The sequence below is a fragment of the Leptopilina boulardi genome, unplaced genomic scaffold, assembly GCF_019393585.1.
Source record: "Leptopilina boulardi isolate dan_hultmark-lab unplaced genomic scaffold, ZJU_Lbou_2.1 LbouV2_362, whole genome shotgun sequence".
Classification (NCBI taxonomy): domain Eukaryota; kingdom Metazoa; phylum Arthropoda; class Insecta; order Hymenoptera; family Figitidae; genus Leptopilina; species Leptopilina boulardi.
The window spans coordinates 3,186,491-3,211,951 of NW_026137932.1; the positions used below are offsets into that span (position 1 = coordinate 3,186,491).

General features: G+C 27.0%; 5 protein-coding genes across 6 annotated transcripts; 3 read left to right on the forward strand and 2 right to left on the reverse strand.

Annotated features, from left to right (window-relative positions):
• Positions 1–4,294: 4,294 nt before the first annotated feature.
• LOC127286533 (histidine-rich glycoprotein-like) lies at positions 4,295–5,287 on the reverse strand. Its single transcript, XM_051312977.1, has one exon. The coding sequence runs from the start codon at positions 5,227–5,229 to the stop codon at positions 4,498–4,500; it is 732 nt and encodes a 243-aa protein (XP_051168934.1). The 5' UTR covers positions 5,230–5,287; the 3' UTR covers positions 4,295–4,497.
• Positions 5,288–7,543: 2,256 nt separating this feature from the next.
• LOC127286554 (histidine-rich glycoprotein) lies at positions 7,544–8,682 on the forward strand. Its single transcript, XM_051313027.1, has one exon. It carries the CDS (start codon positions 7,620–7,622, stop codon positions 8,370–8,372), a length of 753 nt encoding a protein of 250 aa, XP_051168984.1. The 5' UTR covers positions 7,544–7,619; the 3' UTR covers positions 8,373–8,682.
• A 3,243-nt stretch (positions 8,683–11,925) lies between these two features.
• Positions 11,926–12,885, forward strand: LOC127286555 (histidine-rich glycoprotein-like). Its single transcript, XM_051313028.1, has one exon. The coding sequence runs from the start codon at positions 11,974–11,976 to the stop codon at positions 12,697–12,699; it is 726 nt and encodes a 241-aa protein (XP_051168985.1). The 5' UTR covers positions 11,926–11,973; the 3' UTR covers positions 12,700–12,885.
• Positions 12,886–12,898: 13 nt separating this feature from the next.
• LOC127286557 (heparan-alpha-glucosaminide N-acetyltransferase-like) lies at positions 12,899–19,726 on the reverse strand. Of its 2 annotated transcripts, none has more exons than XM_051313031.1 (11): positions 19,533–19,726; positions 18,528–18,661; positions 16,577–16,692; positions 16,315–16,477; positions 16,036–16,240; positions 15,650–15,811; positions 14,007–14,128; positions 13,776–13,945; positions 13,418–13,592; positions 13,248–13,360; positions 12,899–13,189 (listed from the first exon to the last, which is right to left on the reverse strand). In XM_051313031.1, the coding sequence occupies exons 1-11, from the start codon at positions 19,641–19,643 to the stop codon at positions 13,008–13,010; spliced, it is 1,653 nt and encodes a 550-aa protein (XP_051168988.1). In that variant the 5' UTR covers positions 19,644–19,726; the 3' UTR covers positions 12,899–13,007. The 2 variants fall into 2 exon arrangements, with proteins under 2 accessions (XP_051168988.1, XP_051168987.1); XM_051313030.1 differs by having other exon boundaries at positions 13,776–13,957.
• A 1,126-nt stretch (positions 19,727–20,852) lies between these two features.
• LOC127286556 (apyrase-like) lies at positions 20,853–24,728 on the forward strand. The gene is made up of 11 exons (XM_051313029.1): positions 20,853–21,101; positions 21,460–21,688; positions 21,995–22,111; positions 22,208–22,288; positions 22,500–22,701; positions 22,797–22,899; positions 23,237–23,331; positions 23,396–23,556; positions 23,680–23,865; positions 23,931–24,067; positions 24,196–24,728. Exons 1-11 carry the CDS (start codon positions 20,953–20,955, stop codon positions 24,437–24,439), a joined length of 1,704 nt encoding a protein of 567 aa, XP_051168986.1. The 5' UTR covers positions 20,853–20,952; the 3' UTR covers positions 24,440–24,728.
• The last annotated feature ends 733 nt before the right edge of the window (positions 24,729–25,461 follow it).

Consider the following 25,461-nt stretch of genomic DNA (forward strand, 5'->3'; position numbering starts at 1 on the left):
TGAGAAAGAGATTTCAACAATAATATTTCGATTAAAAAAAAAAAAATTATTTGTCACTATACAGTCTCAAGGATGATTGGTTAATTTCATGACACGTAGCATGGTCAGTAGTGCAAATCAAAAGTATAGCTATAGAAATCACTCGTGCAGATCAACATTCTTCAAACAGTATAGAAACGATTACAAAAGGATTGAAATTTACACGCGCACCGCATTTAGATGTAATACTTTTATGATATAGTGAAATATTTTCCTAATCAATATCTTGGATTACTTTTAATCTTAACTAGTCTAACCTTTAATTTTTCAAATAATAAACAATATATATTTAAATCATATTTATTTATACGTAATAATTTGGCTTGTAAAATAAATTTCTTTTCTATATTCTCAATATGCGATTTGCACGAGCAATTCTCCATTTTCATTTATACCACTTATACGTAATAATGACTAGCGCAAAAAAGAGTCATTTTATGAAATAAATCCCAACAAGAATAAGATAGAATAATTCTTTTTTTACTTTGTAATTCACTAGAAACTTGTTATTTGGAGGTTTTTGAGAACATTAATTAAAATTTTATTATCAGATTTGTAATTAGCGGCAAAAAAAAAATTGAGTAACAATTTTTAAGTGCATGAATGTGATGAAGTTAAAAAAAATCCGCTATATTGGAACCGCCATTTTGAATTCTGTAAATCTGATGTCAAATTCATAATCAGCGATCTTAAAAACCCCAGAGTAACGAATTTTCAGGAAAATAGTTCTACTTTTGAAAATTTCATCCGCCATATTGGATCTGCGATTTTGAATTTTGAGAAACTGACTTTAGATTCGTAATCAGCGATTCAAAAATCCCCAAATAACGTGTTTTCAGCTTTTTGTGCAACTTAACATAGGATTTTGTGTAGTGTAGGATTTTCGAGAGTAGAATATAGATGAAAACTAAATACAGTCGATCCTCGATAAGTGAGACTTGTCTAACTGAGAAACCTCTATAAGTGAGAAGAATTTTCAGGTCCCGTCATTTTTACATGCAAAAACCTTTATAAGTGAGAATCTGTAAGTGAGAATCATTTTTCTTGATTAGACCTCTGTAAGTGAGAAAAGCGCGCTATTCAGACCTCTATAACTGAGATTCTTTTCTATATTATAATTTTCTAAAAGTCAATATGAAATTAATAAACAGTAATTAAAATTTGATTAGACGTGTAAGAACAAAGGCTCTTTGTTCAAACTACAATTATACCTAGCATACAAAATAAACTTTAGTTTCAAAACGACTGTAATAAGAAGCGTTTGCGAATTGCTTTATTTCTAATATTCAAAATGTCGAAAAGTAAACTTAAATCTTTTTCATTAAGTGAAAAACTAAACATTATAAAAGAATTTGAAAGTGGAAAGAAACGAAATGTAATAGAAAGTGAATTTACAGATTTTTTGAATTTTCGACAAATATTAATGAATCAGTTTTTGAAAAAATTTATGAGCTTAAAAATCATGTTAAGAATTGCGCAACTAAAAAACAAACAGTAATAACAGACTTTTTTCATAAAGCTTAAAGCAATAACAATTTTTATTAAACTTGTTAAATAAATAATTATATATAATTTCTTATTACGTAAAAGTGAAACTTTAATTAACAAAACCCTTAAAAAGCCTCTATCAGTGCAATAACCTCTGTAAGTGAGAAAACCCACTCTTCGACCTTCATAAGTGAGAACCTGTCTTACTGAGAAACCTCGATAAGTGAGAAGAAATTTTCGGTCCCTTGGATTCTCACTTATCGAGGTTCGACTGCAATTCATGCAAACTTGCAGTAATACCAGCATATATACCATTTTTAAGAAAGTTAATATTTTTAATATAATTTTAATAATATATTTGTTATTTCATCAAGTTTAAAGTATCGTTTCTATTTTAATAGACACTAATATCCCCCACAGCACCGAAAATTTCCTGAAAATTTCCTAAAGATTTATTTGCAAACTTCGGAAACTTTAATTGCAAAGTTTAGAGAAAATTGTATAAAGATTTAAATGTCCAAAATGAATAAATGTTTGGCGTAAAACTTGACGGAAGATTTAAATTAAATTTTCCAGAAATTTTCGACGCGAAAATTGAGTGAAGATTTAAATTAAAGTTTCGTGAAATGTTTGGCGTAAAAGTTGACTAAAAATTTAAATTAAATATTTATTAAAAATTTATACCGAATGTTGAGTGAAAATGTAATTTAAATATTCAGTCAATTTTTGTGACGAACATTTCCTAAAAATTTAAATTAAATTTTCAGAAAAGGTTGGACGAAAATATTTGTAAAAAATAATATTTAAGAAGTATTAATATTATTATTAATATTAATAATAATAATAGATAGATAGATAGATAGATCTTTATTATTATTATTATTATTATTATTATTATTATTATTATTATTATTATTATTATTATTATTATTATTATTATTATTATTATTATTATTATTATTATTATTATTATTATTATTATTATTATTATTATTATTATCAATAAAAAAATTTACTATCTGGGATTAAAAATAAAATAAATAATATACAAACATTGTTGCTCTGCTTTGATTCACATTGAATCAAGCACTGCATTCTTGTTGAGCAAGAACTTTTGAAAACAAATTATGGGGTGCTGGGGATTGAACCTACATTCGCCGCGCGCTAGCTAAAGACCCTAACCACTACACTACAGATATCTGACTGAAAAAAAAAATCTTCCACACACTCTACAACTTTCTGATAGACAAGTGATCCTACTTATCGACTCAAAAGTCGATAATATAAAGTTGTAGAGTGTGTGGAAGATTTTTTTTTTTTCAGTCAGATATCTGTAGTGTAGTGCTTAGGGTCTTTAGCTAGCGCGCGGCGAATGTAGGTTCAATCCCCAGCACCCCATAATTTGTTTTCAAATGTTCTTGCTCAACAAGCATGCAGTGCTTGATTCAATGTGAATCAAAGCAGAGCAACAATGTTTGTATATTATTTATTTTATTTTTAATCCCAGATAGTAAATTTTTTTATTGATAATAATAATAATAATAATAATAATAAAGATCTATCTATCTATCTATCTATCTATTATTATTAATATTAATAATAATATTAATACTTCTTAAATATTATTTTTGTATTTTTTACAAATATTTTCGTCCAACCTTTTCTGAAAATTTAATTTAAATTTTTAGGAAATGTTCGTCACAAAAATTGACTGAATATTTAAATTACATTTTCACTCAACATTCGGTATAAATTTTTAATAAATATTTAATTTAAATTTTTAGTCAACTTTTACGCCAAACATTTCACGAAACTTTAATTTAAATCTTCACTCAATTTTCGCGTCGAAAATTTCTGGAAAATTTAATTTAAATCTTCCGTCAAGTTTTACGCCAAACATTTATTCATTTTGGACATTTAAATCTTTATACAATTTTCTCTAAACTTTGCAATTAAAGTTTCCGAAGTTTGCAAATAAATCTTTAGGAAATTTTCAGGAAATTTTCGGTGCTGTGGAGGTAGTGATTTAACAAAAAGAATTAAATCATTATTTCATTTACACTTTTATTATTTTATCATTAAAGTCGGATTTGGGTTGTACATCACAGTAATTGGGACATTTACCTTATTACGTTGTAATTATTGGTTTTGGACAAAATATCCTGAATAACGTTAACATTCAATTTTCCCGTAGCAGGATCAATTTGGTCTATAAAAACATTTCTATGTCGAAGGAGATAATAATTGTGTAGATTTCCAAAATGGCAATATTCTACGATGACTAAAAGTTCATCTTAAAAAGAAAGATAAATTTTAAAGCAAAATACATTTTTACTTTTCTTCTTGTTTCTGATTATTCTTTATTTCTTCTTTTTGTATTTGCCCCATCTTATGCCCCATTTATTATATGAAAAAGGGGAATAAAAGTTTTTCTTTTAAAAGTATGAAATGCAGCAGGAACAGTAGTTTTGAAATTGAAAGAACGCAATTTCCTCTTTGCCAAAAAAGAAAAATAAATAAAAACCAACAATGTTGTTATCGGTATATCTGATGTCATCGCAAATAACTCTACTAGAAAATTCCACATGGGATTTTTTGCAAATAAAAAAAAAAAAATGTTTTGAGTATTAAAATTTTTCAAATATCACTTTTTGAATAATTATTTTTTATCGGAATTGTTCATTTTTACTTTAGAATTTAATGGTGGGAAACGACATTAGAAGGCTGATGATTTTTAGGCATTATTTTAATATTAAAAACATTCTTAAAAATTTTTTTTATTAAATTACATGTCATTAATATAACAGTCAATATTTTACAATAGATGAATATATAACATAATAACAATAACAAAATTATATAATAATGTATGTTTTCTTTGTTGAATAACAGTCAATATTTAATGAAACAAATTTTAACAAATTAAAATAAATTTTTTAATTATGAGATAATAGAATTAAAAAATTGAATTTAGTGTCCTTTCTTAAAATGCCACTTTTTATGATCTTCGTGTCCACCTTTCTTGCCATGACTATGATGATGATGATGATGATCATGATGACCTTTCTCATCTTTATGACCTTTATGATCATGATGATGTTTTCCTTTATGATGATGACCCTTCTCACCATGATGTTTTTCATGATGACCCTTATGATGATGTCCTTTTTTATGATGATGTCCCTTTTTATGCTTATGCTCATGATGATCACCACCATGATGCTCCTCATGTCCATCGTCATGATGTTCATCGTGGAAATGTTTATTTTTTTTAAATTCATCTAATTTCTTAATTTCATGATGTCCCTTTGTACTGTGTCCCTTACCATAATGTCCTTTCTCATGAAATTTATGGCCTTTCTCACCTTTTTCACCTTTATGATGATGATGATGATAACCATCATCATGATGATGATGTTTCTTATCACCGCCATGCTCATCAAAATGATGATGATGATGATCCTTGTCGTGATGACCCTTTTCACCTTTTTCATGATGATGATCACCTTCATAACCCTTGTGGCCTTTTTCATGATTTTCATGATGATGATCCTCATGATGTTCATCGCCACCACCTTTCTCATGATGATGATCAGACGCTGCTGTTTCAAGATCACGTTGTATTTCAACATTTCTTGCCGATGTTATTGTTATTAATAGAATATATATTAATCCAAATAGAAAAAAGCCACGAAGTGCCATTTTTGAAATCTTTGACTAGTGTTGTCGTTGATAACGCGATAATCTAATGACTTTGATATATCTGTGTCTTGTGTTATTTATACTGTTAAATTTTCTTTTTTTTTGGATCTTATTTTCTCTACGGTGGGGTATATGCTTTCGATGTAGAAAAAGATTTTGCAGAAATTTCAAGTGGGATTTAATGTCTTACAAAAGAGAATTTCTTTTTATATTTGATATGGTATTGTTTCGATCTGTGAAAGTCGATGCTTTCACGCTTCCCTAACTCCTTAAGTAAATAGTTGTGTAATTTACATGGTTATTAGAAGTTCATGTTACATAATTTTTTTTTTTTTCATTTCCATAGCCTGAAAGTGTAATTAAAATCCAATATTTAAATGTCGTATTTATTTAATGATAAGTTTTTTTAAAAATTTATTTATTGTTTACATATTGCAAAAGATTTTTAAAAGAATTTTTTTTAATTATTCATAATTGACCGATAAAAAAACAAATTTGTCAAAAAAAATGTCGATATAACCGAATTTTGAATGAATCGAATCAATTTAAAATTTTTCCGCCATATTGGAACCGCCATTTTTAATTTTTTAAAAACTGACTTCAAATTTGGATTCAGCGACCCGAAAAATCCCCTAGTACCGAATTTTGAATGAATCGAATCAATTTTAAATTTTTCCGCCATATTGGGTCCGCCATTTTGATTTTTTAAAATCTGACCTCAAATTTGGATTCAGCGACCCCAAAAACCCTAAAGAAACCATTTTCATGCAAATCTGGTCAATTTAAAAATTTTTTTTCGACGACATATTGGGTCCGCCATTTTGAATTTTGCAAATCTGACATCAAATTCATATTCAGCGACCCAAAAACCTTAATATACCCATTGACATTGAAATCGAATTATGTTTAGTATTTTTTTTTAAGATGGACATATGTGTGACGCTTCGCGACAAAAGGTACCTAAGCTTCAAAAATTTTTAGGTTATATTTTTGATTTTTGAAGTCAAAATACATAAAGATGGTCAACTCGTTATACAAACCACTGATATTTATGTCTTTATTACATGTAAAATATTCAATAAAATGCATTTTTGATTTTGCTTAATTAAAATAGAACATTTTATTTAGATAAAACTATCACTAAATATAACCTAAAAATTTTAGAAGCTTAGGTACCATTTGTCGAAAAATAAAATTTCAATTGGCAAAAAGAGAGTGAAAAAAAATCAATTTTTGAGGTAAAATTTGTACTCCGTAACATGAAAATTTTCCGTTGAACATAAATGTAAAAATTGTATTCAATTTGAAATTTAGGTTATTTAACATTTGTTAATTACTCTAGGTTGGTTTCCATTATGTTCCCACACGCTATTTGTCATAATTCTCGTCAAATACCGCACCCTGCTTTAGTGAAAATTTAGTCACTTTATTGTTAAAACTAAAAGTTACTAAATTTTTACTAGAGCAGGGTGCGGTAGTTGAGGAGAATTATGACAAATGGCGAGTGGGGACAATAGAAACCAACTACACTTTTATGAAATCTAGTGAATGTTTAGTAAATTTCTATAGTAATTTTCAAAAAATTTTGGTTGTAACTAGAAATACATCGGTTGGTTTCCATTGTCCCGACTCGCTATTTGTCATAATTCTCGTCAACTACCGCACCCTGCTTTAGTAAAAATTTAGTAACTTTATAGTAACTTTTAGTTTTAACAAGAAAATCACTAAAATTTTATTAGAGCAGGGTGCGGTAGTTGACGAGAATTATGACAAATGCCTGGCGAGTGGAGACAATGGAAACCAACCAAACATTTAGCCGTTCACACTATAATGAAATCTAGTGAATGTTTAGTAACTTTCTAGTAATTTTCCAAAAATTTTGGTTGTTACTAGAAAGTTACTAAATATTCACTAGATTGCATTGAACTTTGAACGTACACATCCCTGTTTACAAATATTTAACTAAGAATTCAAGGTTTTTATTCAGATTCAAAAGACTTAGTTATTTTTTTTTCCTTTTTAGTAAATATCATTTCAATAAGTTTTTCTCATTAATTGATTCGCTTCTATATATGGGTTTATAATTAATTGCACATAAATATATATTAAGGTTACCTTTTTACTTACTAAAAAATTGGACATTTCACTGCAACTCTTTTGTTTTTTTTGTTTTTTTTTTTTTTTTTTGTTCAATCGTCCGAAACAATAGTTTGCGAAATGATTGTCTCTCTCTCATTGTAAAATAAGTCTGGGCTAAAGTAAAAGAAAACAGACGAAAGCGATTACGTCGATATAAATATAAAGGCGTCAATGGCTATATAAGCTTTAGATCAGAAACAATTCTTAGTCAGTTAATTCATTTTGATATAATACATAAAGTTTCACACAGCATGGCTGGGATGACAGGGATAAGACTCTGCATCACACTAGCTGTGCTATGCGCAATAATTGCTATTTGTAGAGGAAGGGAAATAAAATTTGATAATGATTTGGAAATAGCTGCAAGTCATCATAAGGAACATCATGGCGAACATGGCGGTGGTGATGAACATCATAAACATCATCACGATGAACATGGTGAAAAAGGACACAAAGGTTATCATCATCATCATCATCACGATAAGGGTGATCATGGACATCATGGTAAAGAACATCACGAAGGTGAACATCATGAGCATGAGGGTCACAAAAAACATCATCACGACGAGCATGGTGAACATGGTGAACATCATGAACATGGTCATGGTCACAAGGGACATAAGCATGGACATAAAAAAGGACACAAGAAAGGAGAAAAAACACATGGTTATCATAAAAAGGAACATAAAGATGAATATCACAAGGAACATAAATTTTATGATGATCAACATAAGGGTGGTCATCATGAGAAACATGGACATCATAATGAACATCATGGTGATAAAGAAGGACATCATAAAAAAGGTGGTCATCATCATTCTGGACATCATGAACATCATCATGGTAAAAAGGGACATCACGATAAGGGACATCATGATCATCATCATCATGGTCATCATGGTAAACATGGACATGAAAAACATCATCATCATCATGAGGATCATGGAAAGAAAGGACATCATCATCATGGCAAAAAATTCGGTTATCACAAGGGTCATCATTAATTGTTTTTGTTTTTGTTGTTGTTCTTTTTTTCTAACAAAAAAAGTACAATATATGTAAATTTTTTGTGAATGTTTGATTTTTTTTAATCTCTGATTGATTTACACATGTTTATTTAATTGTTTACATATATATATATATATATGTATAATAGCCATCATTGTTGAATATATTAAGTAAATTAACATATATTAAATTAATTTAAATAAAGTCGTTTAATTTTTAATTGTTGACAACAAACGAAATAAAATAATATATAGTTAATTATTGATAACACCTTATCACTATTATTTAAATAAAGAATGAAAATTATTAATTATTATTAATTATTATTTAATGATCGATATTATCAAAATAGTTACAAATTTAATCAATTAAAAAAATTTTTGGCCGCCATATTGTATCCGCCATTTTGAATTTTTTTTAAATCTGCAATGAAATTTGGATTTCACCCAAAAAAAACTACTCCGAGTAATAAGTTTGTTATTATTATTATTATTATTATTATTTGACAAATCACATGGAGATTTTTAAAATTCAAAATCCGATATGGCGAACACAAAATTTTTATAATTAATCAATTTTTATAAAACTTGGTATCTATGGATTTTTAGGGTCGCTGATTATGAATCTAAATTGATTTTTCACAAATTAAAAATATCAAATCCAATTGGGAAGAAACATTTTTGAATTATATTTTGATTTTTATAAATTTTTGTAGTGGTTCAATTTAAAAAAAAAGTTTCCATAATATATTGAATTTGACTTTTTGAATTTGGAAAATGTGTCATCAAAATTCGTAATTACTGACATAAAAAAATCCTAAATACTAATTTGTAAAATAAGCGAATCAGTTGTTTTTGAAATCGTCAGCCATATTGGATCCACCATTTTGAATTTTTGAAAACAGACAGCAAATTCGTATTCAGCTGCTCTAAAATTATATCAAGTTTTTTTTCATTCTAGAAATGATTTTAAAATTGAATAACAGATAATATGTAACGATAAAAAAAATGCAAAATCGTGAAAGTAGTAATTATTTTTATTTCTTTAAATATAAATTATTTAAATATTTTTTTATTATTAAATTCTTTTGAAAATAATAATATACAATAGATCAAAAAAATCATTGTAAAAATCGATATAAAAACAATAATAATTTATGTTAATTCACAAAAAAAAAATTTTATAACAATAATTTGTATAAATTTTCCAATTACGTGAAATTCTTTAAGTTTTTTTTTTTATTTATTGTTTTGAACAAAAAAAAATGTGTATTGCATGAAAAACTGTTGAATATTAGAAAAATATTGACACTTTTCACAATAATGTTTTACTCACCTTAGAATTTATTATATTTAAGAACAAAAAAGAAAATATTTCCTAAAAATTTTTAGAAAATATTTTTTTTTGTTATGAGAATTTAATAAAATATTTAATTAAATGAAAATAATAATAATTATCGTTATTATTCATATAATAATAATTATTGTAATTAATATAATAATAATATTTAATTATAATATTTAATTTTATATTTAATAAATAAATTACTAAAAATATTTAAAAATTTAATTATTAACACCTTGATTTTTTAAGGATTCATGTATTTATAAACTTTTTGTCTTATATTGAATTTATAATTAAATAAACTATTTCATCGTAATTTTATATTATACTAAAATTAGACCTTTCATCCTAATTATCTTAAAAACTATAACGTATCTACATTTATTCTTCGTGAGATCTTTTTTTTGATATATTATTACATAACACAAACAGCCTTTGCCTCTAATCAATTTTCTTCGGCTATTTAATTTTCTAAAAGGAGACGCGAATCACTGATGCGTAACACACAGCGTCCAATATGATTTTACGTCCATAAAAAAATGTTATATTTTCAGAAAGTAAGGGATTAAAAAAAAATTCTCATGTCTAGACATTTTTTTGTTAATTAATTAATTTAATGATTTTTCTTTTAATTCAGTATATGAAATAAAATAATAATTAAATGTTAATAAAAATAATTGCTGACAGTAAAAATTGAATTAAACATCAAAATAGAATGTATAAACAATAATTATTAATTTAATAAGATGGAAAAGTTGTTGATATTATAATATTTATTAATATAAATTTATTTACATTATATATATTTATGATTTTTGCTTTACTATTTATTTATTTATTTATATAAGCGGGAAAAATTATTATTACTATTATATTATTATTTATTTATTTAATATATCTGTTCATTTATTTCCAACATTAACGCAGAAATTTTCGAAAATAAATTTGCAGGGACGGGGGATTGAACACGAGTTCGCCGCGTAGAAATCAACAACGTACCCAACTAACCTAACCAATCAGTTGCAAAAAAAATTGAGTTTTGCTATCTCTTAAGCTGCAAGTGATCTCCCATTGGTTAACACGTGATTGACTAAAACGGCGGGCTAATTCAAAAATGGTTTCAATGAAACATTTGAATATTCGCATTTATAATAATTAATTCAATTATCATATAATCTCTAATTAATTAAAAGTTCATACAAATAAATTTTTAATACTGTAAATTATGTAAAAAAAATGATTAAACATCACTTTAATTTATTTTTTAAAAGAAAAACTATTAATTAAATATTATTATTATTTAATTTATTATATTATTATTTAATTAAATAAATAAATTAAAATATTAAATCTAAAATAATTTAATGTATTAATTTATTTTTATTTGATTCAAATATCAAATTTTTAAATTCGCTTACAAGAATTTCTGGACCTGAAAGAATATTTGTTCTATATACATAGACTGAAAAAAAATTTATTTGGATCAAATAAAAATTTATTTTGAATCAAATTAAAATTATTTAGTTTCAATTAAAATTATTTAGTTTAAATTAAAATTATTTAGTTCAAATAAAAATTATTTGGTCCAAATAATTTCTTTTTTCCGTGTAAGTAGAATAAAAATTGTCTCAATAAAAATACTAATTTCGACATAAACGACACGACCTTCATCGTTAAATTAGCAATAGTTCGTTGATACTTAACTATTACCGTAAGAAAGACTTTTTTTTTTGCTTTCCAACACTTGATCGTTATAAATTTCTATATATATATATAAGAAAAGCGAAAGTAAATTTCACAATTTTTGTTCTTCTCAATTAATTATCTATAAATCAAGTGTATAGTTAATAATATTTCCGGAAATAGAAATTAACTTACTAAAAGAAAGTTTCCTATTTTTTTGGAATCATTTCAAGAAGAGATAGATATTGTTAATTTTTTTTTACAAATATATATATATTATTGACAAATTTTAAATAGATTGCACAACTATTTATGTTATTGAAAAGTGACATTACTATTTTTAAAAACAGGTTAAGGAGAGACTGTCGCAATTTGTTCAGCAAATTCAAGGAGATAGGTCCAAGGAGATTTTTGCTTCTTTAATATTCTCCCTTTATTTAAATTTCTACACTTGAGTTATTTTCACTATAAATATATCTATAAAATTACAATCAATTCAATGAAATTTGTCACACTGATGAAAGTTCTCAACACGATTACATTATATCAATAAGTTTTTCTTACATAAAAATGAATTCATTTGTAATATTTCATTTATTGTGCATTGCATTAGTGCAATCATTAGGAATTTTCAACTTAATTGATGATTTAAAATTCGAAGCATCTGAAAATAATAATAATTGGGAAAAAGGAGATGGTGGAGAACATCAAAGTGATTATAATTTAGTGAAAGGGGAAAAAATAAATAATGCCTATGACATTATTAAGCATTATGATAAAGGTGAAATGGAACATAATGATAATAGTCAACATCATGATCATTACAGTGATGATGATAGTGATAAAAAAAAATATTATCATAATAATGGTTATTTTGCTGTTCAACACAAGGGACAGGAAAGTGAAAAGGGACATGAATTTCACGATGAAGGAAATTATGCAAAAGGACACAGTATCAAGGGACATCATGAAGTTCATAAATTAGATGAATATAAAAAGCATACGGATTTTTATGATGAAAATTATGATCATGGTCATCATGAGGATGATGAGGCTGATTATAATGAAAAGGAACATGAAACTGGAGGTCATTATAAAAAGGAAAATCTCGATAGTGGATATCAAGAAGCTCATAAGGAAAACAAGGGTCATTATGAAAATGGACAGCATCATAATGTTCATAAAGGACATGTGGATGAAGGTGGTCATGATAAACATCATCAAAATCATCAATTATTTAATAATAATGACGGTAATAAAGGTTATAAAAAATGGTATTTCGAAATAGTACACTAAATTAATTATTGAGTTTTCATTGTTTTTGTAAAAAAAAAAAAAAATTCTATTAAATTGTTTTGTTTAAAGAAAATAAAAAATTTGGTATTTATTTTTATTTATTGTTAATTCGTCATCGTTTGGTTAATTCAACTTGTTTGCTTCTTGATTTCTTTGGTCAGAAATTCCCTTTGGTTTTTTTTTCAATGTAAAAAATAAATTAAGTATTGATCGGGTTTATTTTTATTAGTAATCGTTAATACAATTTAATACTGAAATAAACCTAAGAATAATCTTTATAATTGTAATATTTAGAAATTTGTGAAATGTTATAATGTTATAAATATTTTCCTCTTGTACAGAACATAAGCAATCACAATCCACAATCCTACGCACCAAAATGATTCAGCCAATAACAACTCATGGGTTTTCATTTTTCCGAATTTCCAATGAAATGGAAAAATTTTATAACAAACCATATGTCCAATGTACATTACCAAAGCATTCATTCCTGAAAAACATGATTTTTGTAAAAAATATAAATAATTAATCATTAGTTATCTACTTACCAGGAATGCGAAATGGTCCTCCTCGCCAAATTTTAACAACGTCGACCAAAAGATAACATATGCAAAGCAAACACAGTGCAAAGGACGTTGTGACAAAAACAAAAGAAAGTGACCTAAAAATATTTGTATTTTTTTTTATCGTTATTAACATATTAGTCATGTTATCTTACCATAAATGTTTATTTATTGGAATAATGTCATTTAAATGAAGAATACATCCCACTATTCCAAGAATTAAAGCCCATGAAAACCATCTTAAAATTCTTTGTTTCCAATCTCGATAGTAAAGAATAGTCTGTCCGGATTGAATGCCTAAAAATACTTGGAAAATAGACGTAAGGCAACCTATAAGCAAAGATTTTTTTGTAACAAAAAAATAGTTTTATTAAAAATCTGCTATTTTTTGGAGGGGACGAAGGATAAGAGAAAAAATACAGATTATGTAGCTAAATAATTTACTAAATCAGCAAATTTTTACTTTATAGATTTAGGAGCATTATTATATAATCATAAAAATCAAATTATTACCAAGAATTCCTTCAGGATCAAATGGTTCAGATCCATAAACTGAACGTATCTCTGGCCATTGGAAAACATGATTTACACCCATTAATGTTTTGTCAATATATCCTGCAGAACCACCAGTGCAATTTATATACTTTCCATTTGCATGTTGTCCACCTGGACCTAAGTAACCCCTAGAAGTATTTCTTTTTCATTAAGTAAGTCAAAAATAGCGAAATTATTTTCTATACCTACCTAGGGCATTCGGGAATAGAAAGTTTAAATGTAATTAAGGAATGAATGATGACGATGCAAATAATAATAATCCATTGTATCCATAATGAAATGATATCAGCAAAGTTTTTGAAAATATCTTTCTGTAATAATAGATAAATGTAAAAAGAGATGATATAGCATGTAAGAAAATTGCATAAAAAGTCTTACCATGGAAGTGTCACGTCACCGTAACTTTAATATTCGATATTATAAGAATTCTTAAATCTATACCGAGTTGCGTTTTTCTTGCAACAAACCCCCTTGTTTTTGTTACGCATCTAAATACTTTTTTCTTAAATGTTAAATTTCCGCCCTTTTGTCGCGCAACTAAACATCTTTCTTTTATATATATAAAAGACCCCTGCGTTTTGTATCCTTCTACGTCTATATACTGTATTTCTAAAAACATACAAATAGAAGCGAGAAATCTTTTATGACACTAGAAGAGCTCACATCCCCACGAAACAAAATGCTCTCTTTATAATTTTTCCTATGTGCTAAAATTAGACGATATGTAATAAATGCTCTCTTTCTAATTTTCCTATGTGACGAACCCCTGTGGTATCACCACATTAAAAGACCACAAACACTCTTCTACAGCTGCGAATAACCGTAGTCGTACTCTTTCTATCTTGTATTAGAATGGTTCACACCCCCCCCTTTTTTTACGTTAAACTGAGAGAGAAGGACTCAACTTTCGCTTCCAAAATAAGGGTGAAAAATATTTAGTACGACAATAAAATTTTATCTATTCTCTTACGAAAATTCAGTATAAAAGGACTACATTTTCACGGAGAGACCATCAGTTCTGAAATCCTCTTCATACGTATAACATCAAGCTCATTTTTGGTACCAGTCGACGTCTTCTAGTTCAAGTGCATAATTTTCTTATACGAAAGTTAAAATCAAGTGTCAAAACCCTCTACATTAAACGAGGATATTTACTTCTTCATGTAAAATGTATATTTGATAAATAAACAATCTATTATCAAAAAAAAAAAAAAAAAGGATATTTACTTCTCATTATATTGGGCAATTATCCATTCTTCCTTTTTTTTAAAAGAGACTCATTATTGGGAGTTTCATCACGCCTAATAGAACTCCGGACCTGCGGTTATACCTGGGCCCGTCAACCTACCTGACGTCATAAACTCACGCTGGTACCAGCTCTTTTCCTGTGACAAAAAAAGAACACAGCAGTGGTCCTTTTTCTTTCAACACACCTACTACTGAATTTTAAGGTAAGTGTTTTATATTCTCACTCCTAACTTTTCTAAACTTGTCGTTTATTTGTAGTAACCCTTGCATTCCTTGTTGCAGTGGAATGCTGACTTCCCCCTATTTCAAGAATGGTTGCTTCAGGATACTCTCTATCAAAGAACAATTTTATAACTCTAAATGATTGTCTAAATAAATTTGTAACCTTGTCATTAAAAATCACTATTCTCTTTCTTTCCTGTACCCTTAGCTCAGAGCCTTCTGCTCTGTAAATGAAACAGGAATTCACTGAATCACCGTGCGGCCATAAATAAAATAAAATGTTATTTCGTTAGTTATTTCTCTATTTGAGACGTAACAGATATTTGTTAATTAAATATAATTACTTAACTAAGTTCCCTTACTTCTTCTTTTGTTCTCGAACTTTGAAGAGCGTATATACAACCACTAATTAGATATGCAACGCTAAATCTTTGAAGTACTCCAAAAATTCGAATATCCTCTAATTGAGATCCATTTACAAGAGTATTTAAAGATATTCCAATGAGAAAGAGCCAAATACTGCGCTGCGTAAAAGAAAGATTAACATTTTTTAAAATGCAAAAATAATAGTAAAGTATCATTTCGAAAAAAGTAGAATTGATTTTCCAAGTGGTTTGCTATCTGAGTTCAACTATAATTATTCCTATTGATGGTAATAGATATCTTTTCCTTTCTTAAGAGTTATAAACTAATTTATCAAATTTGGAATAATTCGTCATCTGAATTTTAAATAACCGGAATTAAATACCTTAACAATAGATACACAGATTTTCAATCTGGAAACACCTCGGGAAAGTTGAGAGAATAAAGATATAGGAATACAGACACCCATAATCCAGAGAAAGCAAGGAAATACGAAATCACCAATTCGTAATCCATCCCATGTTGCATGTTCCAAAAGAGGAAAACCTCCAGCTCCATTATTTACAAATATCATATAAATTATACTGATCCTAGTACAAATTATAATCTTCACAATAAAAATTTTTAATTCCAATTTTTAAGAATTCATTATTATTTTACTCACCCTCTGAACGTGTCAATAGCTTTAACACGATTTTTAATTGATTTTTCTGGTTTATTAGTCATTTCCGATTTATGATAAATTTTTAGCAAAGCTTTCGTTAAATAATTCACAAGTGACAAACCAAGGAGAAGGCTCATAACGATTCCAATTGCAATAGCAAGTGCTGTATATTAAATTTTATTATTTTTGTTTGGTAAAAATAATAGTAAAATATATAAAAAAAAATCATATTTATTACTGAAAATCAATTTATTATACTTACAAATGTAGGCATTTGTAGGATGTTTAATGGTTTCAATCCTACAATTTGTGTCATTAATTATTAACTCATACTGTCCAAATTGTCCAAGTTTGGAATCCAATTGACATAGGACATTTCTGATAATAAAGAAGTTTTAAAAATATTTATATTCAAAGACTGTAATATCCTTTAAAAAGAATAATTAAGATTTACAATGAAAATTAATACTAATGAGAGGAAAGTAAAAAATCGTCCGATTTCTAATTGATTAGACGCGTAAGAACTCTCTCTCTGTCCTAGGTTTAAGAATTCATTGACAAAAAAACATAACCTAATTTAGTAGTATAACAAAGGATAATTATTTAATCAGCTGTTACATCCCGAGCGAAAGGCGAGGTTGAATTTAATTTCAATTAATAAAATCAATTCTATTTTCTACAAAGCATATCCTCAGAAATTTTAGTATAAAAATCGTAGAAAATTGTAAGAATCTCAGTACTGAATTCGTCATCATAACTTCTAAATCTCTAATTTTTTCGGGCACCCAGTTTCTTAAGGTTCACCAGGTTCGTTTGGAAAGGCTTGGAAGTAGAAAAAGAAGCGCTTCAAATGTTTCTAATGTCATCAGCGGAAGAACATTTATTCCGTCGGAACTATACAACGAGACAATCGAAGAAAAACGCGAGAATTGTGTTTAAAGCTTAGGTAGGTGGAACCTCAGTATCTTTAAAGGATCAAAGAGGACATCGCCAAGATGGTAAATTCTCGCAAAGTCCTGAAGAATGTCAACATTACTATTGATGACGGACTTAAGAATCTTTAGGGTCTTGTCAGTGAGGAGAAGATAACCCTTGTCAGGAAGATTGCGAAGGTGTCGGTAGCACTGAATCCTAAAAAAACAGTAAGAAGAAAGCGACGAGTAGATCTACAATAGTGATTCGACTTACAACAGGAACAACGTATACCGACGTACTGAGCAAACTTCGAAGGGAAGTGAATCAAGACGTCAGCCATACACAGGTCGTAGGTGCAAGACTAACAAAAAAGGGAGATCTCCTGATCAGAATCGGAGCAGACTCCAATAAGGAGGCATTAACCGCTGATGTCACCAAAGCAGTTGGAAGCATGGGCAAGGTGCAGAATGTGGATCGATAGGCCACATTGGTGATGCGCGACCTGGATTGCCTTACCCAGGAAGAAGAGGTTCAACAGACGTTGGCGGAAGTGCTCCAGAAGCCAGGAAGCAGGAACGTGATGGTCCTAGGACCCAACCAACGAGGAATGAAGCTTGCAGTTTCAGTAACCAACTCAGAGGAGGCGGACAGGCTGGAGAATTTGGGATGCATAAGGATTCGCTTTATGTATTACCCTTAAAAAAAAGGGTGATGATCATTTGTTGCCACTGAAGCTTGAAGTACGGTCACATAGGAAGAGTTTGTAAGGCAGCGGACTGATCGACTGCGTGCTTCAAGTGTGATGAAGTCGATCATAAGTTTGCAAACTGCAGTAGAAACCCAAACTGCTTTTTATGTAGAGAAAAGTATGGCGATAAGGCGAACATTAGCCATATCGCAGGCAGCGGAGTATGCGAAGTCTTTAGGACGGCCTTTGAGGAGTCCAAGAAGACTCTCGCACGAACGAAGAATAAATAAGTCAGAAAGATCAGTAACGGCAAGGGTCGCAAAAGCGAGATCCCAAAGACCCTCACCAACGAAGTTTAAAGCTTGACGGCAGTTCCATAATGTGGGGATTAGTCCTGTGGTTTTTAACCAAAGTTCCATCTAAATTTTCCTGTCATTCTATATCAAGAATCCAATCAATTGATATTCTTCTGGTCGAATCGTGGAACTTATTGGACATTTTTTTTAAAAAAATGTTATAGATTTTGGTGATTTTATTTATTATAATCCACAGATGGATTTGGAGCTTGGCGAAAAATAATTCACCATCACAGTATAAGTAAAAAATTTACCTTGAATCTGTGGCGGATAGAAAATCTTCAGTTCCATTATTTTTTAAAACTCGCCAACTGTAAGATTGCACTGTATTAAATTTAATACTGAAATTTGATTCCAGTGGGATTTTTTCCAATCGTTTGTATGGACACTAAATTAAATACGTAAAATTGATTAATAATTATTTGAATTAAAGTAATGAATTATAAATAAATTATTGGTATTAAAAATTTCAGACAAAAATTGGTATATCATAACCTTCGTGGATCGCAAACTATGATTGTGCTCATTCGTAGTGAGTGGAAATAATGTGAAAAATGGATAAAAAATTAATGTTTAATTGAATAAATAATCTATTCAATGATTTATTTTTGTATTTTTTGTATTATATTAAATAGCAATTATTCATTAGTAAATAATAATTTATTGTTTGTTTTGAAAAATAATAATAATAATGTCAGAGTAACAAGAAAATACACAATTTAAAGATATGATTATTATTTGTGTTAGTTTTAACTATACATATATATTATATAATACGTGATGGCATGTATGTAAATACAGAAAAAGGAAAGTTTTATATACTTCAATTATATTATATGTAGCATCACAAGATTTGAAGTATTTTGACATAAAATCATTTTCTTGTTATTAAAATATTTCATAAAATGTTTTTAATAATAAATTTGAAAATTAAAAATAAAATAACATTAAATAAAGATGTTAATCAAATATTTAAGAAAGCAATTGTCACATATCTCTTGAGACGCAATCAAGTTATGAGTTTAAATTAGGACAGCCTGACTACTATCGCGAATTTATTTTATGCAATTAAATACAATTCATTATTTAATAATTAGAATAATGAATTTTTTTCTTTCATTATACACAATTTTATTATATTTAAATAATTACATATCAGAAGAATTTAGTGGTTAAACTTTAAAATTTGATCACTTAATAATTTAGTCATAAATTAATTTTAAGAAATAAATAAACAATATGTTATTTTTAATTCTTACCTGAAAGCAATCAGATGATAAGGAGTATAGCCATGTGTCAAATTTTAATAAACTTTTTAAGAATACACAAGCTTCGTCAAAAAACAATTCAGAATTATTACAAGAATCCATTCTTATTTTCTTATACACTCAATATGTACAATTATCTGAAATATACTTTGTCTCTCTGACACACTTTTAATCTGAATGTCTTGCCCACCTATTCAATAAAGCAGGACCGGTTTTTAATTTTCATACGCTAATAATTATATTAATTTATTGTTTATATGTCAAAAACTTTTTTATTAATTTATAACTAATTAATACAAAAGTTTGCAATTTATATTACATCTTTATTATTAATAGAAATTATTGCAATTAATTATTACAATCGATTATATCAATTAATTATTGCATTTAATTATTGCCATTAATTATTACAATTAAATATTAAAATTAATTATTGCAATTCATTATATCAATTAATTATATTACAATTAATTATTGCAATTAATTATATTACAATTAATTATTGCCATTAATTAAATAAATTAATTATTGCAAATAGTTATTGCTGTTAACTAACGTAGTTAATTATTGCAAATAGTTATTGCAGTTAACTAACGCAGTTAATTATTGCAATTAATTATTTTCGTTAATTAACGCAGTTAATTATTGCAATTAATTATTTTCGTTAATTAACGCACTTAATTATTGCAATTAATTATTACAATTAAATATTACAATTATTGCAATTAATTATATAAATTAATTATTACAATTAATTAATACAATTAATTATTCCAAGTAACTTTTGCAATTAATTATATCAATTAATTATTACAATTAATTATTACAATTAATTATTCCAAGTAACTTTTGCAATTAATTATTACAATTAGTTATTGCAGGTAACTAACGCAGTTAATTATTGCAATTAATGTTTCTAAAACGAAAAATTAAAAAGTCGGGACATTCAAAAAGTGGTTATTAAATATTTAAATGTTATTAGTTTATTTTTATGTTAATATAAATTTAATGACAATTTCACATGAAATTCGCAATAAATGAAATTAATATTTATAAAACTGAATAACTATTTTATAATTTGTTTTAAAACATTATTTCCTAATCCAGAAAAAGGAATGCATTATTAACAACTGTTTGAAAATATAATTAACAATTATTAAATTATCTATAATAATCATAAATTATATATTGTTTTCAAATCTAGAAATTATATCTTTGATGTATCTGACCTTATTTTAATTGTTTGAAAAAAGATTGCGGGAGAATGATAATAAATGATTTTTTAATAATTGATATATATATTGACTTATTATCTAAATAGTCACTGATAGAAGTTTAGCTTGAACTGAAACAATTTTGCAGGTGTTTTATTGTCTTAAATTTATATAAAGGAAATAAATTTTAAAGAAATATGTTCTGTCAAAAAGTATTATTATTATCACCATTATTATTAGTGTTTTTAGTGTTTCAATTGTCAAATAGTTTTTCCATACAAGGATCTATAAAAAATTCACAATTATTTGAACTCTCTGTAATTCATATAAATGATTTTCATGCCAGGTATTTATAAAATATTTAGCAAAAAATTGCTTCTCACATTATTTTCCCAGTCCCTTGAAAATCATGAAAGTTAGATACAAAAAAAACTCGAAGTATCTATGTGCACTTAATACGTTTTTTTGGAAGTATAAATACTTAATGAAATTCATTAATTAATAATAATTAATTTTTTTTGCATGACGTAGTCCTTTTCGAAAAAAAAAATTGTACAAAAGGGAAGTATTTAAAAAAAATAATTTCTGTTAACTTAGAATTATGGATTCCATGACGATAATATAATACCTTCAATGATTCACTAAAGACCAAAATATCATTATAAAATATTAAAAATAATAAAAACAAATGATTTCTTTGGTAGATTTCTTCAAACTGGTCCTGCTTCAGATATATGTGATGAAGAAATGCACGAACACACCTGTATAGGAGGCATTGCACGAGTTTACACTGCAAGTAAAAAATTACTTAATGAACGACCAAATGGAATATTTTTAAATGCTGGTGACATGTATCAAGGCACCATATGGTATAATCTTTTCAAATGGAATGTCACAGCTCAATTTATGAACCTACTTCCTCATGATGCCTTGGTAATTAGAATTATTTTTTTTTTGTCAAGAAATGAAGTTATCCCTTGGTAGAATTTTGACGCCTTTTTCCCGAAATTAAACAAATTTCCTTGAAACTGGAGAAAACTCTTGGTACTTTTTTTACAGGAATAGAATTATTAATTAATTAAATTAATTAATTAAAAACTATTAATTATTAGTGTTTCTATAGTTTATATTTATATCTCCTATTTACCTAATTGCAGGCGTTTTGAGTATCTACACTTCTAGAATTTTATTATTATTATTATTATTCCTAATCCAAAAGATATATATTATTATTTACAGACACTTGGTAATCATGATTTTGATAATGGAATAGCCGGTATTGTGCCATTTTTACAACGAATGAAATATCCTGTTGTAGTGGCAAATCTAGACATAACGGAGGAACCAACTTTAAAGGTATAAAATATTCAATTTTGTTATATTGTAACTTGGTAAATTATAAAAATAACTTAAAAAATCTAAACGAAGATTCTAAATTATTTTTTGCTTTAGGATCTTTTTACAAATAGTACTATCATAGAAAAAAGTGGACGGAAAATTGGAGTAATAGGTGTTCTACTATCTACCAGTTATGTAAGTCAAAAAAAAAGCTTAAAATATTTCTTAAAATTAATAACTTAACTTTTCCATATAAGAATCTGGATAAAAATCTAAATGCCAACTAAATAACCTGAACCTTATAAAATTAATCCATATTATAGTTTACGTTAAAAACTAAAATGTGTTCCAAAATTTAGGTTAAGAAATATAAAAATTTAATTTTCAAGATAACAGGTTTTTACAGATGATTAGTAGAACAGAAAATTTAATATTTATCGATGAAGTGATAGCCATTAATGCTGAAGCTGAGAAATTAAAAGCAAAAGGAGTGGAAATTTTAATTGTCCTCAGTCATTGTGGTTTAGATATTGATCGAATAATTGCTGCTAAATGTCCTAATATTGATATTATTGTTGGAGGACATTCTCATACATTCTTATATACCGGTACTGCAAATATATTATTTGTTCGAATATAATTCAAGGTATAATTTTAAGAAAGTGTTATTCGAAATTTTAAAACAATAAATGAATTTTTTTAGGTCCTGAACCTTATATAGATATTCCAGAAGATGAATATCCTGTTCATGTGAAACAAAATAGTGGAAGATCAGTATTAATCGTTCAAGCATCAGCTTTTACAAGGTTTGGAGAAGAAATAATTTTATTCCCATTTTCTTTGGAACCTCCTAGTATTGGCGATTCAAACAGCTACACTAGCGCCACAGTTGAACTAATTTAGACGTGACTCGCTCTAAAGCAGTCTCTGTTTTGACAGTTTATTTCAAATTATTTAATTATTCTGATATTTTTATTGCGTTTGTAAAATTATTTTTAAGCGTTAAATAAAAAAAAATAATTTAAAACACATGGAGTGCTACAGAGCGAGTCACACCTAAATTAGTTCAACTGTGGCGCTAGTGTAGCTGTTTGAATCGCCAATTAGTTTATATATAAAAATTATTTTATGATTCGTTTCTAGATACATTGGAAATTTGACAGTGTGGTTTGATTCTAATAATGAAATTGTGGATTGGGAGGGAAATCCAATTCTATTAGATCATTCTATTCGAGAAGGTAAGAAAATATCACAGCATTATGGTTAACTAATTTAAAAAACTAATTCCTACGAATTATATAGATCCGGAAATATTAAAAGCCCTGAAACCTTGGAAGAAGATGGCTGATGTAAAAGGGAAGCAAATAGTTGGATCAACAAAAGTATATTTAGATGGGAAATATGTATGCCGTAGAGGAGAATGTAATATGGGTAATTTAATTGCAGACTCAATGGTGGATTATGTGAGTAGAACATTTCTTATCAGTCTTCTGTTTGTTTATTAATAGATAAATTTTTCTCTTTACTTTAATTTCCATTTTAATGAAAAAAACCATTAATGGAATTAAAATAATTTATCATTTCAGAATATCGGGAAAGATACGAATAAAACTTTTTGGACTCGGGCTTCAATTGGTATCATAAATGTAGGAGGAATTCGAAGCAGTATTACTAATGATCCCGAGACAATTAGATATGAGGATCTCATTGGGGTTCAACCTTTTGAAAATACACTCGAGACAGTTGAATTTCAGGGAAAAAGTATTCTAAAGGTAAAAATCATTATTAATTAATGAATTATTAATTAATTATTATCGTTAAAAATCTTTTTTTACAGTTTCTAGAAGAAGCAGTACTTAAGAGTCGTTCTCAAAATGAATTTGTAGGCAGATTATTTTATCAATGGTCTGGAATCAAAGTTACTTACAATTTATCAAATCCACATTATCATAGAGTTGTAGATCTAAAAGTAAGGTAAAGTATTTATTATTTATGTTATTGCTATAAATTTTTGAATATCCATTTATATTCATTGTTAATTGTTGTGGTTGAGTTATTTGAGTAATTAATTAATTACTAAATTTTTAATGTTTTTTATATAGATGTCAAGCCTGTGAAATTCCAATTTACGAAGATCTGGACCTTAACGAATGGTATAGAATTACAACATTAAATTTTTTACTCGATAAAAGTAAGTACGCGCCTCCAATTCTAAATGGATATCGAAATCGTATCCCAGGACCTCAATTTATAGATGTCCTTGTAGAATTTATTAAAAAGAAAAGTCCAATAACATACGGAACTGAAGATAGAATAACTCTCCTTGGAACTTGGAATGGAAAATAAATTTTCAAAAAAATTTATAGCGAATTCATAAATTCTATCCTACTTAAAAAGTATTAATTTATCATCAATCATTAAAACTTGTAAAACGATCATAAAATAGTTTTATTTTTAAAGGAATATGAAAATTAAAAATAATTATTTTCTATATACATCTTTTTTTTTAAAAAAGTACTAGATTAAAATAAAATTTGAAAGCAAATTTATAGATCTGATACTGAAATAACTTAAAAATAGACTATTTTATATATTTTGTAAATAAAAAGCATTTGATGTACACCATAAAAAATTTGAATACATATTTAGTTTTTTTTTTGTAATTATAAATTACAAGTATTAAAAAAATTTAATCTCTAATGAAAAAATGTATAATTGATTAGTACCGGACCATACACCTAATCCTTTTGTACCAAATTTCAATCTCATTTTCTGTCGCTATTTGAAAGAGAAAATTTGTTATCTCTTTCTATCTTTTCACTTTCCACGGGGGGGAGGGGGTAATTAATGCAAAAATTATCTATGGAGGCGAAAGATTAAAAAAATCCGAATTTCAGTATTTCAATACTTCGATACATAAAAATACCAATACCAATTGAAGATATCAATCAGTTAAGTTTTAAAAGTACTAAGATTATAAATATTATAAATCTGCATTTTTTCTTGGTGAAAAAGAAAATATCAAAGATATAATACATATAGATTGATTATAAAATTGATAAAGAAAATTGTAAATTTTATCGTTATATAATGGAGAAAAAATTATATAGATTTTACTCCGAGTTTCGTGTACATAATGATTTTTTAATTCCGCAACCTTAATAAAAAACAAATCAAATTCAATAAAAGAAATTAATTTATCCTAATTTTTTTTCCTATATAATTAAATAAAAATTAATTATTTTTATGCAAAAAATATATTTATACAAATTTTTAAATCAAAATAATTAATAAACATTATCAATTTAAGGATTCTTTGAATTATGACTTTAATAATTACCAAATGACAAATTAGTTTCCGTATCGTG